This window comes from Eptatretus burgeri, chromosome 5, assembly GCF_056783735.1.
Source record: "Eptatretus burgeri isolate ZD-2024b chromosome 5, Ebu_testis_v1, whole genome shotgun sequence".
Classification (NCBI taxonomy): domain Eukaryota; kingdom Metazoa; phylum Chordata; class Myxini; order Myxiniformes; family Myxinidae; genus Eptatretus; species Eptatretus burgeri.
This window is the reverse complement of record NC_140965.1, coordinates 3,859,691-3,877,491: the sequence shown is the minus strand read 5'-3', so window position 1 is coordinate 3,877,491 and position 17,801 is coordinate 3,859,691. Positions and strand designations below refer to the sequence as shown.

Here is a 17,801-nt window from a genome sequence, read left to right as displayed (position 1 = left end):
ATCATATCCAGTCAATTGAATTGGCCACAGGTGGTCTTCAATCAAGGTGTGGAGACATCTCAAGGATGATCAAAGGACATTGTATGCACATGAACTCAATTTGGAGTGTCATAGCCAAAGGGGTTGAATACTTGACACAGGACATTTCAGAGATTCATTTTTAATTAATTTGTAAAAAAAAATTATTTATAGGTCCCCTGACACGCAAAACTTTCTGGTTATTTATATATTAACTTGACCTTCCTAGTGAAGAAATCACCCATATTTTTTTTTAATCAAAAATGGTATAATCAGAGCAATATTTCGATCATTTCTGGTGCTTTTCACAACTTGCTATGCCCCGCCTCTAAAAAAAGTTGACTTCAGCGAATCGCAGCATTGATGTCACATACAGTACCTCGCACAGAGTGGATTGACTCGAGATCTCTAGTCTAGACAAGCGTTCCTCAACCTTTTTACCCTTGTGGAACCCTTGAAATAGTTTTCATGTCTCAGGGAACCCCTGCTTAAAAATTATTATACACCATTATTAATATCTAGCTCTTTTATATTTTTATCGTAGTTCACGTGGTAAATATAATACAATTTTTTTTTCGGATACCTGGTTTAAGGAAAAAATTACCCCCTTTTTGTCAAATTTATTGGCAATGAAAAAAAAAACGTGCTGCTCGTGTATGAGACCTCACACCGAGGTTTTAATTCACAATTTTTTTTTTTGTTTTTGTTTGAAAACGTCATTTTTGAAAGTGTTTGTCAACCCCGAGTCTGTTTGACAATTAAAAAAACACACCTCATGTAACTTGATCAACAAAACTTAAACAAAGAAAGCTGAAGCAATAAAGGTAAACAGAAGAACTAACCTTGAGAGAGAGAGAGACTTCACGCTCGGAAGCACAGAGAAGATAGATGGACACCGTGCATGCGTTCCGTACTTGAGTCAGTTACTCAATGATGCACGAATCCGCCGCGTACAGGACGTCCATTAACCAGTGAGGGCGGTTTCACACTGGCGCCATATAGACATCATTAAATACATTCCCTATGGTTGTTATTATTGTAAATAATATGAGGTTGAAGCCTCTATTATAACCAAGAAGTTTCCAACAATATGCCGTACGTGCATAGTAAAATTACGAATATTAAATCAAACAAAAACTACTCAAAAATACATTAGCCTATTTATTACTGTTTCTCGTGGAATCCCTAGCGACCTCTTGCGGAACCCCGGTTGAGAAACACTGGTCTAGACTAGGCCGATAAATCCGTCGTCCGTCCGACTAGACCGATAAATCTGACGTGCTGTAGCTTTCTTTTATTATTCTCTTTTCTTCATTGTTTTCTACTGGCGCTACATGACGACAGAAGGAATAAAATAAATAAAAATGCAACAGAACATCAGCTTTATCGGACTACTCTAGACAATTGTGTCGCAAGGTGTGTTCTGCACACGAGTTTTCATCGTATCCGGACAGCGAGGTTGCTTCGTTTTATGCGCGGAGAGATACGGCTGATGACGTGCGTTGGCCTTGCTTGTGATTAATTCGCCACGGAGAAACATGTCCGCTGCGCTGCGCTGGTCATGTCACCTCACTAAAATATTTCTGATAAATAAATATTTCCCTCCAGTAAATTTTTGATTTGCAATGACAGATCATATCAGAAATAACTGTTCAGAATTAATTTTGACCATATGGATCAAAATAACTTTTCACCATATCACAACAACGTGAACATTTTTTTTTCCGTTCCTTCGCTTTCCGTCCCTTCACATTGTACTATACCGAGAAGTTGGTTGGGACTGAACTTTCACTTAAAGTACGTACATGTAAAAAAAATGCTATTCAGACATCTCCCATATGATTACAAATACAGTAAAACAGATTTCATTTAATTTATATTTATAATGTATATATACACTCGAGGCAAGAAAATAAAAGTAAAGATTTCTCAATTCTATCGATTCCATTCCTTCGCCATGATTTTTTTTTCCAGAATTTTTTTTTAATTGAATTACGAATTCAAATCAAGTGAATAATTTGAAATTTGGTGTACTTATGTAGCCCAACTCATCGCTTCAAATTATACTCTTTCCTGGATTTATTACCCTCAATCAGTTTTGGACTCGAAGATTATTGTACCATTTTCCGTCCCTTCGCTTTACGGGACTTTTGGATTTCACCCAGGACCTTTAAACAAAAAAAGAAAAAAGTGTATTCCACTGACGTGGGGTATTTTGTGTCGATCATTGAAAAAATTATTTCAATTTAATCCATCTTAAATTCAAGCTTCAACTCCCCTGAAAAAGGTGACAAAGTTGAGGGGTGTGAATACTTTCTGAAGGCCCTGTATTCCATTTCTTTCTTAATCCGTTTGATTATTTGATGGTTGATCTTGTACAATTGCATGCATTTTATCATCCATGAACGTGGAACACTACTGAAAGCTTTTTTTGTCGTCTATCTAGGTTGTGGATAATTTGGTTCTTCTCGTATTGCAATTTTCGAGTCTGGCCTTGTCCAGTAGTGGGTGGTCTATTGTTCCGTAGCATCCTCTTTTGCATCCCTTCTGTTCTACCTCTAAGCCGCCACCTTGTGTTCGGTGATGGTACATCATTTATTTGATGATGCCCAATCAGAAATTTGTATGTTGTTGGTAGACATGTCATTCTTGTGAGGTCGTTTGGTTTCTTCAGATTCTGGGATGAGGAAGATGAGAGAAAGGTCTTCAGATTCTGTGAGCCACTCATCCATTACCTTCTCCCATTGGATAAGTTCGTTGAATGCTCGAGCATCATGATTGTGTAGCGCACCGAGTTGTTCTTGCCAGAAGTTTGGGATTCCATCTGGGCTCGGGCTTTTAATGTTTGACATTTTTTCACGTCGTTTTATTTTTATTTTTTGTCTTCATCAATTATCAACGGAGGCATTTCCTTTCGGTGTCCGCCCCTCCCCCCTCCCCCCTTCAAACTTTTGTATCCAATCCACTTCCATGTGTTCTTTTGGGTCCTCATAGAGTTGTTCAAGTTTCTTTTGCTATGTTTTGCTTTTGTTTCCCTAGTTCGTGATGTAATTTTTGGGGTTATTTCCAATCGCGTGGTTTTGTTTTCTCCCTTTGTTGACTTTGTAGTTTTTTTTTGTTTTTTTTAATCTCTTTATTGGTTCATGAGCGCCAGGTGACCACTATATTCGTTATCTCTATGTGTCTGTCTGTCCAGAGCATAACTCCATGGACTTTGATCCGATCTTGATGAAACTTGGTTATGTGTTCGATATCAATGTCTAGTTGTGTTTCCTGGATGAGGGCTTGCTACGCCCATTGTGGGCGGAGCCACGCCCAAAAAATAGCCATTTTTAGGGGGTAGTCGGATTAAAAATCTATCTTCTCCTAGGGATTTGACTGAATGGAATGGGTTCTTCGGTGTTTGAATAGCAAAATGAATTATCTAAAACTTGTCTTTGTCCAATTTTTCATTTTCATCCCAAGGTCACAAGGTCAAAAACCTAGAAAATTGTGAATTTTGACATAAAAATCATACGACCACCCAAACTTTGAGAGCTCGGATGACAATATTTTTTATGCATAATCTTGAGGTCATTCTCCACCTAAAGTCTTGAAACTATTTTGCTCTATCTCAAACACCTTGCCCGTGGCGCCCCCTTCAAGTTTGTTTTTACGCCGATTTCATCAAAGTAGGGATAATCCGAGGAGTATGAAATGCCATATAGCCGATATGACGTTATATTGTTCCAGGAATGTTCCAGAGGAAGTTTTGCACCAAAGGTCATAATCCTTGACCTTTGACCTTTAAAGTTCACAATGGTCAAATTTTCAAAGTTGTGGGAATCGAACCGGGTTTTCGACCTTCTTCGACGAACTAACTCCATTAAGCTATAGCACGTATCCTGTTTCGTTATTTTAATGTCCACAACATTGTTTTGTGACCTTTAAAGATTATGCAAAGGTCAAATTTTGAAAGTTGTTGAGCAAAACCGGGTTTTCGACCTTCTTCGACAAACTAACTCCATTAAGCTATAGCACGTATCCTGTTTCCTTATTTTAATGTCCACAACATTGTTTTGTGACCTTTTAAAGATTATGCAAAGGTCAAATTTTGAAAGTTTTTGAACGAAACCGGGTTTTCGACATTTTGCAGCTAATAACCTGTCACTCGTACCACATCATGTTGATCATTTTTATAACTTGGTCAAACATTATCACATTGTCTCATCCTTGACTTCTGAAACAATGTACATCGTCAAATACCGCTCGTGAACCATTGCCGTCTCCAGACTTGTTAATTACAAACACACAAGCAAGCAATCATTTAAAAGCAATTACTTATAAGCAAGAAAGCAAAAAGGTACAAAAGAGCAGATTTAACCGTAAAAACGTATTCTTATTCAATCTTACTTTAACAAAAGACTTGCCCATCATTCACTTGGGGGAGAAGAATAAAACAAGAAGAACTTGAAAATAAAAGAAATTTAAAGTATGGAGAAAAGAAAAGCAGTCTTTTATTTCCTCCCTCACCTCACACAAATATACAGGAGAATGTGGAGGGGAATGTATGGGGAAGATGGGCAGTGGCGATGTGACTCGATGGGGCATACGCAGCCGCGTCCCTGAGGTGCTCAGACACAGTAGGCGAGTCCTCTTTGGCGTCCCAGATATGCGAGCTATGTGAGTTGCCCTCCTCTGTCTCAGCTTCTTCCTCCTCAAAAGGTAAGTGAATCTCTCCATGACCTCAACATCCTCACCACAGACAAGATAGTAGCATACAAGATGTCATTGAAAGCATGGATCTTGGTTTTGACCTCGGAAACTCGGTTTTGAGTTCAGGTTTTGACTCGGAATCCCAGCGGCTCCGGCCCCTCATTCAGCACCTCGAGGGCCCCCATAAGGATATCCAGTCTCCGCAAAGATGACTTCCCAAATGATGCACCGCAACTTGATCTCTCTGGAATCCTCCCCAGAATCCAGTTCATACAAGTGCTGAAAAGTGTGGGGGCCAGTACACACCTCTGACGAACTCCAGTAACAACTGGAAATACGTCGGAGATGGTACCACCACATCTCACAGCACACTCGGTACCAGAGTAGAGTTCAGACATCAAATTGATCAGTTTTGGTGGCACCCCACGAAGACCAAGAATCCTCCAGAGGGCATCCCGATTCACTGAATCGAACGCTTTGTAGAGATAAACATAGGCTGCAAGCAGCCCCTGCCAAAACTCTCGTCCGCGTTCGGTGAGGACCCAAAGAGCAAGGATACGGTCAATCGTTGACCTCTTTGGTGTAAAGCCTGACTGCTCTGGATGCTGGTGCTCAAGCAGATGGTGGCGAACCCTATCAAGAATTATCCGAGCAAAGATCTTGCCCGGCATTGAGAGGCGTGCCACCCCTTGGTAGTTGTTGCAGTCCTGGTGATCACCCTTCCCTTTCCAGAGAGAAACAACAAGGCCCTGCTTCCTAGTCAGTTGGGATGATACCTGTGTTCCAGGTAGAGCACAGAACTGCATGTAATGACATGAGCACAACATTTCCACCAGCCTTGAGAAGTTGAGCATGGATGCCACAGATCCCAGGGGCTTTACCCCATTTCAACTGGTTCACCGCAGCCTGTGTTTCCACAAACCAAGTTGGATTACAGTTGATTGGAGGGTCAGCAATAGGGATAGTAACACCGCTGACATCCAACTCAACAGCTGGTGGATTAGCCTGGTGCAGCCGCTCGAAGTAACCGGCCCAGCGAGCCTTCACTTCAGACTCCTCTGTCAAGAGCCTACCACTCTCTGCTCTAACTGCAGTACACCGAGGGATGGGCTTGGATGAACGCAATGTGCAAATTTCCATGTAAGCAGGACGAGAATTACTTGACCACAGGTGATGCTCCACCCCTCACAGATTCCTCCCTCGCACATCAGCCTCCTTGTCCACCCTCGGCGCGCACGTACAGTTTTATGCCTCAATTCCCTGAGCAGCTCAGCTCTGCCATTAAGCCTGGTCCTGTGACTCTGCTCAATGGTATCCAGTGTCACTTGAGAGACAAAAATTTTTCTTCGTCTGACGGTGAGTTCCCAGACATCCACTTTCAAATCAAAGATGGTGGTCTTGAAGGCACTCCACGACTCTTCAAGATTCCCCAAAGCACCCAGACCCCCCACACCCTCCCCCAAACTCCACACAGCCTGTTCACAAACTCGTCCGCTCCCCTCTCTTCCTTGAGCTTACCAACATCCAGCTTAGGCTGGGATGGTACCATTTTCCCAATTTAAGGTGCAACTTCAGAGTTGCTACCACAAGCCTGTGGTCGGTATTGAGGAACTGAGCACTTCGGTAGACCCTGCATTTCTGGATCATCCTCCAGTGACCATCAACGAGCACGTGGTCAATCTCCTTTGCCCCACCACCAGTGTTGGAATACCAAGTCCAGCGATGAGCCTGTGGGTGCTGAAACCATGAACCAGCCACCCTAAGTCCATGACTTCTGACAAAGTCAAGGATCTTGGTGTTATTTTGGTTCAAAGTTCCAGACCCATGGGGACCAACACACGTCTCATAACCATCCTTATGAGTTCCCGTCGTTTCATTGAAATCCCCCAAGACTAGAAGTGTATCTCGCCTGTGGCACTGCTCAACCACAGACTCGAGCGTGGCATAGAATGCGTCCTTCACGGTGTGATCACTCGCCTTAGTTGGAGCATATACAGAGACCAGGGAAATGACTCCCAAGGAGTGACTAATCCTTAGTCTCATAATAAGCTCGTTGACCGATGTTACCTTTTATTATCATTGGAGTCAGCTTATTGGACATGGCGACAGCAACTCCTTTGGCATGGTAACCATCAGAGCGACCAGACCAATGGTAGGTGTAACCACCCGCCATGATCTCGCCGCAATCCTGTCTCCGAACCTCAGAGAGTGCTGCAATTCTGATGCTCAGATGATAACAAAGATAGGTGATCATCCTCTCTTAGGGATATGACATTCCAGGCACCCACCCAAGGAGACCAATGTCTGGTGGAGGACACCTCAGCACCACTCCCAAAACACATTACCATAAGCCGTCCTGGGAAGGTTACCCCTTGCTTTTCCTCCTTTCATCAAAGAGTGGGGGTCCCAAAGGCTTTGCCCCAATCCTGTCACTACCCTGCGAAGTGCAGCAGCACAGGAGGTACTCCCATGGAGGGGGTTTTCTATTTTCTTTTCGTTTTTCATGTGTTTTGCTGAGTGAAGGGTTTTACGGTGGTGGATTGCAAATCCTGCCACTAACCTCCTAAAAAAAGTAACCCAACTGCAGTATGACGGCCGCAGACAAACTTGGGCATTATATATGGATGCCCATTGGCTCACAAGGAGCTCCTCCGCCCTTTGACAGGTTTTGTTTTTAATCTTGCTGGGTGTCCATATCCATCCGCCCTCCTCTCCAGAAAACCTGGTGGGGTAGACTGTTTAGTTGCTGACAACCTGACCATGGAACAGGTTAGTACAGGCTTACATGGTACCTGTAGCAAGTCACAGATCTAATCTGACATGACATGACTGGAAGGTACTGATATTTAATATCAGTCAGTGAGTGTCAGTCAGTTAGTGGTGAGAAAGAGTTTTATATATTAGGTGTGTGTGTTTTTGTTTTTGTGTGATAAAATAGTTTGGAACAGTTGTGTGTGTGTGTTGTTTCTTGTGTGCAGCCATTCCTGGTGTGCGCTTGGAGGCACTGTGCTTACAGGGTGTTGAGGACTTCAGTACGGAGCAGGTGTTCGAAATATTTCGCAGCTACGGTCCGGCCTCAATCGAATGGATAAATGACAGCACCTGTGAGTTCCTTCATCGAAGTCTTATGTTGATGTACACCTTTGTAAATGCAATTGACTGTTAACTTGCTGCTCCTTTTGAGTTGGGGGTTATGGTAGTGCACTGTAAAGATTTCCCTCGCATCTTCCTCCTTGACCGATGGCCCTCGTGTTCATGTAGCTTGCAGTACTACAATGCTTCATTTTGCTGTTTCAACTGTCTGCATCGCTGCAAATCTGTTGGCAGGCAATGTTGTGTGGTTGGATGAGCATTCGGCGACCCGTGTGCTGCTTAATCTCGGGGTTCTGCCTACGGAGCCTGCTGCGCCACAACCAGACAGCACGGGTATGAGAACCGCTTCATGTGCTCCACTTGCACGTGTTCCACATGTATTCTTGCTTGGTTTATAGACCTGTGGTTCAAGTGGAGGCTTTGTCTTGGTGGGGTGACCCAGATGCTTCTGATACCGGGCGAGGAGGCGACGAGTACTTGACATTGACGAGCGATTGCACAGTTGGAGAAGTGGATTGTGAAGGGGAGAGGAAAACCAAGAGCCAGGAGGGAAAACCGAATCCTGAAGAAGTGAGATTACAGTCTTTGTTTCCATCGGGTATTTTTGATCTCTGATTTCCCTGTTTGTCACTGAATATGTTTTGCTCTGATCTCCACATGACATCAAACCCTAGGCACAGAGACAACGTGAGGCGTTGCTTAGGAATGAGATGCGTACACTGCGTGGAAATTCGACCAATCAGAGGCCAATGCTGCTACGCTTTGCCACTCAGGGTTTGTTGTTGTTATTTTTAATATATATTCTTATCCTTACAAACCTCATGTCATACTTGCAGGTGTCCTCGTTCATATAATATTGTCTTGTCGATGGGGGTCGCTAACTCGTGCTGGGACTTGGTTGCAAAAACTTGTTTCGGATCCGGCTAAGTAGCTTTGGCAAAAACTTGCTGGATCCTGAATCGGCTAGGAACTCGGGTAAGTTTGCAACGTACATTTTTGCACGTATTTATTTTTGTACGTATACATGATTGGGGCTCAAGGGAGAGCTGAAATCAAATGTATGGAAGTTGATCGAATTTGAGGATTCACCATTGAAATATTCCCCACCTTACTTCTGTTTGCGTCAGCTGCTGTAAGTTTTTTTTTTTTTTTTTTATCTTGCCAAAACAAAGTTTTTGCAACATATGTTAGTCTGCTTGTATGTTTTTTTTTATTTTTTATTTTATTTTATTTTATTTTTTTTTTTCTGTAATCACGTATCGATCACTCTGCAGAGCACAGTTATCATTGGAAATTTTTGTAACTTCGCATATCAGAGGCCTATAGAGGTCCCTTTCAGTGCATAAAGTTTTCAAGGTCAAAGGTCAAGGTCACTTTGTCGCAAATCAGGGGAGTCGACGAAACCCTTATTTTTTGAGTAATTTTGATCGGATCGTCTTCAAACTTCATGGGAATATAGTTCATGGTCTGGCGCTCAGCTGATTAATTTTTGGTGGCGATCGGCCTTGACCTTCATGGTTAGCGCTGGAAGTCGAAAGTTTTTGATCCCAAGGTCAAATTTTGAAATCGAGTAATACCTCATATGAAAGCGCTTGATAAGTGCTTTCCAGATCTGTCAAAAGTTTGACGCTATGACGTCATTTGATGACGTCATGACGAAAAAACGGATTTTTCATGAAAATTTTATTTCCTCAGTTCTCATCAAAATATCTTGATATTTCATGTACAACGGTCCTGGAGAGATACCATTAACCGTGCGAAAATAAAAAGGTCAAGCATCAAGGTCGACGAAACCCTTATTTTTTGAGTAACTTTAATCGAATAAATAAGTCACTCATATTCACATTTTGGCAAGATACTGGTCACCCTGGGGGTGACATTGTTTTTTTTATTTTTATTTTTATTTTTTGCCCAAGTCTTTCACAAATCGGCTGTCCAGCCCCCTGCTGTACATAACAAGGGTGCCTCACTAATAAATATATATCACACACCTCCTGACTTATGGTGAGCATCGCTGCGGATTATGTCTCACACGGTAAAACCACATAATCCGCAAAGACCAACTGTCCATCTGCCACCCAGACGATTGTTCCTGCTAATGCAAACCATTCAACCAGAAGGCTTGTGATGTGATCGGTGGGTAAATCGAAACATGTGGAGTGTGACGAGCACTCCCCCGATCTGCATTGGACACAGTCCTGCACCAAAGCGTCACCCCCAACCCAGAGGCTTCGGTCCGCCGCCTCTGGAGTGAAACTGCAAATGCCAAATGATGGGTGGGAGAGAGAGGAGAGAGGGGAGACGGCCAAGGAGGGGTGGGGAAAGGGAAGACAGTGTGAGAGGAAGGGAAGGCAGACGTGCGGTGGAGCATTAGTTACCGCCCGGACGCGTCTGGAGCCAAGCTGGCCGGAGACAAACACCGTCCAAACATAACCACCATCCTGATATGTCGAGAGACAGAAAGAGATAGGGGAGGGGTGAAGGAGGAGGGTGCTGCACTGTATTGGGAGGGGGTGGAGCAAGGATGGGACAGACAGACAGACAGAGAGATAGATATATGCTTTATGAATATACACACACACACACACACACACACACACACACACACACACACACACACACACACACACACACACACACACACACACACACACACACACACACACACACACACACACACACACACACACACACACACACACACACACACACACACACACACACACACACACACACACACATACACACATACACACATACACACATACACACATACACACATACACACATACACACATACACACATACACACACACACACACACACACACACACACACACACACACACACACACACACACTTGGCTGATATCGGCAACAACCCAAGAGCCATGAGCAGCTTTCACCAAAAAAAAAACATTATATTTATATAAACGTTCCGGGGTTATGTTCACAAACATTAATCTTTATAAACAGCTGTGTGTGTCGGGTGGAAAAAAAAAAAATTGGCTCAGTAATTTAGAAAACATGTTAATACAGCAAATGGCTTGGAAATTGGGTGTTATTTCACAACAACTCGCTCAGGGAGACGGAGCACGAGCCCACCTGTAATGCCAGCGGCTCCGACTCCTTATTCAGCACCTCGAGAGATCTACATTCTCACCACCGCGGATTTGAACTCGGAAAGTCCCAAATTTCAGGACCTGCAGGATAGGTCACCAGTGTGGTTCAGCACAATATCCAGCTATATCCATCACACCAGCTGATCATACAAAATAGATTCATCACTGCAGTGTTACCCAGTGCCAGACCTTGCTGTGCTTCTTGGGTTGCGGTGGTTGGAGGAGTTAGGGGAGATGGGTGGGTTCGGGTGAGCCGGCAATGCCCTGGACACAAAATTGTTTGATAGGCTTTGCGCACGACCAGCCACCCTCCATGCATTGGTTTTCACCTGCTTTCCTGCACGTGCAAACGGAGCACGAGCCTACGCGGGAGGTGGGAGGTGGCTATGGATCGTGGGGGTTGTGTCTGAGGTCTCGCTCGGCCTGTAGCCAGGAGTTCACTATGCCACAAGCTTCACAATTTGCATGCCACAAATAGATTCTCGCAGAATTGTACGTGCTCTTATCCCCAAATATTTTCATTTTTACTTGGTGTTTCCACCAAAGAAGAATGCTGTTCCACGAGACTACAGAATAGCTTCCACACTCACTGTGACACCTGAATATTGATGAGTTTGTCAGAAGTGCTCATTCACTCTGCCCAAACATGTTCCCATGGTCCTCCACAACTGTACCATGCCTCGTCTTATTTCTCTTTTTCACTGTCCGTGTTTTAATGAAATATTTTCTTATTTAATTTATTATACTCTGCTCCTCAGTCATTACCTTTCACGTTGTCATCTTGTGCTTCATCTTTTGTAGCTGATAAGAAGGAGCTGGGTGCAGCAAGGCGCAGCCGTTACTACCTGAAGTATGGAAACCCTAACTACGGTGGGATGAGGGGTCTTCTCTCCTCATCTTGGTAAATGTGCTTTCCTTTGCATCATTTACATACTTTCGACGACTCGATTTCTTCCTGTCCTTTTGTAACAGCTATTGGACTTCTCTTATACAGCATTAAAACTTGGATGGAGCTTGTACATGCACCAGTAGTATCTTTTTGATTTGAATCTGGGATTTCAGTATTGTGAGCTTTGTGCTCGGAAGGGACCTTCAAACAGGAAAATCCAAGTTGTGGGTTGTCTCTGTGTTTTGCAGGAAACGACGGTATAATTCCCACCGCCTGCATGGCGATGCTGATGAACGAAGGGAAGAGCGGGCCGGACAAGGCCGACGAGAAACTGTAGATTTTCGTAAAGGCAGACCAGGTATTTTCATGCAACTCATGTGTGCAAGAGTGAATGTTAAATCATTACTTGGTTCAGAGTTAGAGGATCATCATCATAATCTCCAAGTCTTTCCATTGGTTAAAAAGAAAAGAAAAGAAAAAAAGTAGGTTGGAAGGTCTTAAGTCCATGACCTAAATAATCAGCAGGAAATCATCGCAAGGCAGCGTTAAAAAACACAGTTGTGCGCTTAAGAAAAAAAAAAAAGTGCCAAGTGGTGGGATGGGGGGGGGGGTGGAGTGGAGCACCACATCATACATCTACACTGTTCTCAAGAGAACAAACACAAATAACCCCTACCCCATTCCCAAAACCTCCCTCACCCTATTCTACTCCTCATGTGGCTGACACTATCCTTTAAAAGCTAAGTTTTTACCTTTATTCCAACACAAATTCCAAAGATTTATAAAAGGTAATAACTTCATTTATTTTTTCATCATTATCCATCCCCCCATGGGGCTCATACAGTATCCATACCAAGGTTTGGTGACCACCACTCAAGCCATTACTGAGATTCCCCTCTCCCTATTCCAAATCCTACCCCTCCCCCACCCCCCTAAAATTGAAAAATAGGATCGCTGGACCTGTAGCTTATCTGGGCCCTGGCCTAATGTTGTGACCCAAATTAGGTCGCATTCTGACTGGTGGGTCTGGAGAAGAAGATTTTTGAAGCAATTTACTAATCCGGCCATTTTGACATACTTGGTCATCTCACCAGAACAATCATTGCAATTCCTCTTACCAGTCACGAGAGGAACGTTGCTGCCAAATTTCAGCCGGATTGCCCCAGCGGTTTGGCCGGAGTCGTCAAAAAAGGAGGCGGACGGACAGTGTGCGACGATAACACCTTGTCTGCAATGTAAATTCCAGATATGCTAAAAATCTATGAAAGCTAATAACTTGATTTATCTTGATTTTGAAACTTCCTGTTCCAGTTGTACACCTGCTGCAGCGATAAACATGCGTCACCATATTGCATTTTCTTTCATTCTATGATGGATTTCACTGGGATTCACACCCTCACTTCCCAAGAAATGGATGACAGAACGTTGTTCCTCCTTGGTGCATGCTTCTCAGGGAGCCACCATCTTGGAACTGCTCAACTGACGTCATATGCTCAATGTTGCCAGATCTAAAACAGGCAAAACATGACTCTTACTCATTCATACAACATATGTCATTTACAGCTACACACATTACATTCTCAAATTTATATCACCATTTTAAGGTCTCTTATTTACTGGTCCTTGTAATATATATATATATATATATATATATATATATATATATATATATATATATATATATATATATATATATATATATATATATATATATATATATATATATATATATATATATATATATATATATATATATATATATAGTTACGAATTTTGGAATTCGATTGCACAGAGTATACAGGTTCCTTTACTCAGCTATGTCGATAAGTGCTTGTTCCCGAGATGGCTCACCTTCCATTGTTTAAATGTTCAGAAATCGATTAGATGCACTGCGGATCGATTTAATAGTTAGGGAACGAACAATGGAGACTTCCCTCCCCCTCTTCTGCGAAGAGGAAGAAGAATCCTGCCGTCCCGTGACGTGACTCAACAACTCCCTCCCACCCGTGGTTGAGGGGGGGGGGATGGAGCATGAGGGCATGAGTCACGCTGGGATCGGGAGAAGGGCGGAAGAAGGATAAGGACGAGATCCTTTCTTTGTTCTCGTAGTAAGCTTTTTGCTTCGGCAGAGAGAAGTCGTTCAGCAGACCGTCGGGTCCTGCTTGGCTTGCGTTAGGGTTGAGGCCTTCAGAAGCTTTTTGCTTTGACGGTTCCGTAAGTTTCGGCTTCTGCTTGGCTTGGGAGAGCTTTTTGCTTCAAGCAGCCCTGTTTGGAAGGAAGTTAAGCCGGTCGCTCGGCTCAAGCTGCGAGTGGTGGCTTCTTCTTCTTGGTTCGTGGAGCTCTTTGTTCTCCATTTTGGTTCCCGGCTTGGTGCGACTCATCGGCCTCTTCGTGGAGGTGGTTCCTCGGGGAAGTGACGGTTCGGCGCCTCGTCTCACCAGCACGTGCTGAGAAGCGCAGGAGGTGGTTCCTCTGGGAAGCGACGCATCGACGCGAAGGATCGGCGCCTCGTCTCACCAGCATGTGTTGAGAAGCGCGGGAGGATTCGCAGGAGCTCGGGAAGGATCGCGGCTCAGCGATTGGATTCAGCTCGCTCTTGCTGGAGCCCGGGTCCGAGCAACTTGAGGACCACACGAGGTGGAGAGGTTCGAGATAGGTTCTGGGTTTCAGCCCACCTGTTCTCCGAGCTGGAGCTGGTTATTAAAGGCCTCTGCCACCATTTCGTGTGTGTGTGTGTGTGTGTGTGTGTGTGTGTGTGTGTGTGTGTGTGTGTGTGTGTGTGTGTGTGTGTGTGCGCGTGTGTGCGTGCGTGTGTGCGTGTGTGTGTGTGTGTGTGTGTGTGTGTGTGTGTGTGTGTGTGTGTGTGTGTGCCCGTCCAATAAGTAGGAACTGCTGTTAAGTGCAAGTGACTGTACATAATAATTAGACGGTTGTAGTTCTTTTGTCATGCTTTTGTTGCTTGTATAGGTGCATACATGTTTTGCCTTGTTTAATTGCATACGTGCTTTATTATAATAAATGTCCTTGTGTGAATGTTAACCTGTTCATTGCGTCCATTCCCTCATTGAACTGCCCCATCTTGCACTCGGAATATAGTTGATTTTTAAATAGCCGGTAAAGTGATCGGGTCCGGCGAGGTCTGGCGATAATACCCGCTCGGTTATCCCAGAACGGAACGGACCGCTTACGCGGTTCGTGTCCAAGCAGGCCTTCGCCGAGGTACGGTCCCTCAGTAGGTTACCCGCGCGGGTACTTCGGTATATCGATATTCGGCGATTGACCCTATTTCGCGCGGGTATAATACGGACTGGGCCGTGGTGGGATTAAAAAACCCACCCGTGACTGGTTTCTGGTGTTGTTCCAGAAAGTCATGACTGGATTGTTCGTTCGGTGGGCGAAGCGACCGCTATTGGTTAGACGCGGTCGTTCGCACACCGGGCGGGCGGGAATTCTACAACAATATATATATATATATATATATATATATATATATATATATATATATATATATATATATATATATATATATATATATATATATATATATATATATATATATATATATATAGCATAATATTTCAACAAGTGGTGGACAGATTCGGATGAAACCTGGTGGACAGGTTGGGCATGTGACAATGACATTTGATGTTTGTGAAGATCCGGATACGAGGATTTAAAAAAAAAAAATTCCAAAGTGATTCTTAACCATTGAGAGACGAGGCCAAAAATGATATATATAGCATATTTCAAAACGTTGTGGACGAGTTGTGACAAAACTTGGTGGATGAGTTGGGTAGGTGAAGGTGACAAGAACAGTCTGATTCGATTTTGGTTCGGGTCCGGATCCAGATCCGGCCTATCAGTGGGATACAAAACGTAAACTGTTCAGTGCTGCGGAGGTATGCGCTCCACCAAGTGTCGTCATAGTTCCAAAATGAATCTCAAATGTACACCACCATAATGTTTTTGATTACGTATTACTTATTGAAGTGGGGTTAGGTTAGTAACTGATGCTTTCTGATCTCTCTCTCTCCCACTCCCTCTCCCGCTCCCTCCATGCCCTTACAGATTCCCCTACCGATACGATTCCTGAAGAAGATGAAGGTGCTGGGAGTGAAGATGGTGGAGGATGTGACGCTATACGCGCTACCCAACGTCTGGATCATTGTCTTGCAACCAAGAAGGATCCACATGGAATCCCAAACCACTCAAAAGGAAACCGCTCTAAAGCTGAGAGCTCGAGCTCTGACGAGATGGACTACGAGTTGGAGCTTCGTCGATTGGGGGGCTCTACGGAGATTCCTTCTTCTGGAATAAAACTCAGCCGAATGACTATGTACGCGGATGAAGTTGAGGCACAACTCAAGCGGATCAGGTGATTATTTATCTCTTTTTATTCACTTCATCATTCAGTTTTTACCTCTGCCTCCGAAGGTGGATGGAGGTTATGTTTTCACCTCTGTCTCTCTGTCTTTCGGTGTAGTTTTTATTTGTGAGCAACGTATCTCAAAATGTTGTGGATGGATTATAACGATTTGGCAGACATGGTTCTTGATTAGGTTTTGGTGAATAATCTGGACTCTAGATAGGTGATTCTTCACCATTGACAGATAGGGCCATAAACTATATACGGGGTTGGCTGCAACCAAATTCTGGAATCGTCGGCTAATTGTATATTTTTGCTTTTTTATAACAAAATTCTGGAATCAAATTATTTTATTTCAGCAATGGAATTATTGACAAGTTTCTCTCTGGCTTAAACCTCCGGCATTTCGGATGACCAGTTCAGCTTTGTCTTGCATAGTGTGATCCATCTTCAGAGGTTCTATCCTGAAAAAAAACCCCCAAAACAATTGACCTTTGATTCCAGAATTACGTTACACACTGTACAGCACGATATCTCAAAAAATTGTCGACGGATTCGGACAAAACTTAGGGGACGGGTTGGGTGTGTGATGACGAATTGATTCGATTTTGGTGAAGATCCATATCCGAGAATTAAAAAAATAAAATTCAAGTAATTCTTCACCGTTGAGAGGTGGGGCCAAAAGCTATATGTAGCATGGTATTTCAAAAGGTTGTGGATGAGGTGACAAGAACAAGCCGATTAGATTTTGGTTCAGATCCAGCCTATCGGTGGGATACAAAACGTAAACTGCTCAACCTGGCAGAGGTATGCGCTCTACCAAGTACGGTTCTAGTTACATCAGTTTTAATATGCCATTTCAATGAAACCACCCATGAGAGGGTGGGTTGTACCTTCTCCAGATATAGAAGCTGAGGATTTACAAACAGCATTTTGTAATGGTATGCCTTCAAGGCATAATGTAATATGAAATATTGTTGCGGATCCGGGGTTCGAAGTTCGCCACGAGGGGAAGCATTCGAGTCCCTCTCAAATGCCTGGTCCTGAGGCCACCAAGCACAGATAACTCCGCACGCCGGAGGGTTGCTAATTAACCACGAGCGCGGATTGCCAATCGGTGGGGTAAAACTTCCCGGCTATACAATGTGCAGACTACGCTGGACCAATAGAGGAAAAGATGCGACGAGCTGTATACATTTATAATATACTATTACACGTTGTGTAAGCATGCGAACTGTGCTTCTCCATTGGCTCGGGGGTCACTCACCTGCATTTGATTTTTCACTTATGGATGTTGTCCGACGATTATGTGTGCGTGACTCAGGCAAGGAAAAGTATGTGGCACAAAGGTTTTAATACAAAAGCAATATGTACAGCAGGGTAAAGCAAGGATTGATGAGGTGCAGAAAAAGAAAATACATGTATGTATAAAAGAGGACATGGTGCAGCGCTAACCCTGACCTCGTTCTTATACAATCTTAACATGCTCTAAGACGGGCGCCATCAGAATCATACCTGACGAAAGTTGGGGAGAAAGATAGATGAACAAAGGGAAGGTGTTTGCGACCTATTTGATACCTGGTGCGGCCGACGGGCCCATGCTTCACAGTCGCTTAGGA

At 43.7% G+C, this 17,801-nt stretch overlaps 1 protein-coding gene across 3 annotated transcripts in view; it reads left to right on the top strand.

Moving 5' to 3' along the window:
• The window catches only part of NCBP3 (nuclear cap binding subunit 3), a 36,376-nt gene that overhangs the window by 7,438 nt on the left and 11,137 nt on the right, over window positions 1-17,801 (top strand). For all 3 annotated transcript variants that reach the window (XM_085880422.1, XM_085880421.1, XM_085880420.1), the window contains exons 4-10: window positions 7,692-7,817; window positions 8,041-8,139; window positions 8,249-8,376; window positions 8,481-8,580; window positions 11,729-11,828; window positions 12,065-12,174; window positions 15,885-16,191. In XM_085880422.1, coding sequence (XP_085736548.1) covers window positions 7,692-7,817; window positions 8,041-8,139; window positions 8,249-8,376; window positions 8,481-8,580; window positions 11,729-11,828; window positions 12,065-12,174; window positions 15,885-16,191 — 970 coding nt within the window. The remainder of the gene's footprint in view (window positions 1-7,691; window positions 7,818-8,040; window positions 8,140-8,248; window positions 8,377-8,480; window positions 8,581-11,728; window positions 11,829-12,064; window positions 12,175-15,884; window positions 16,192-17,801) is intronic.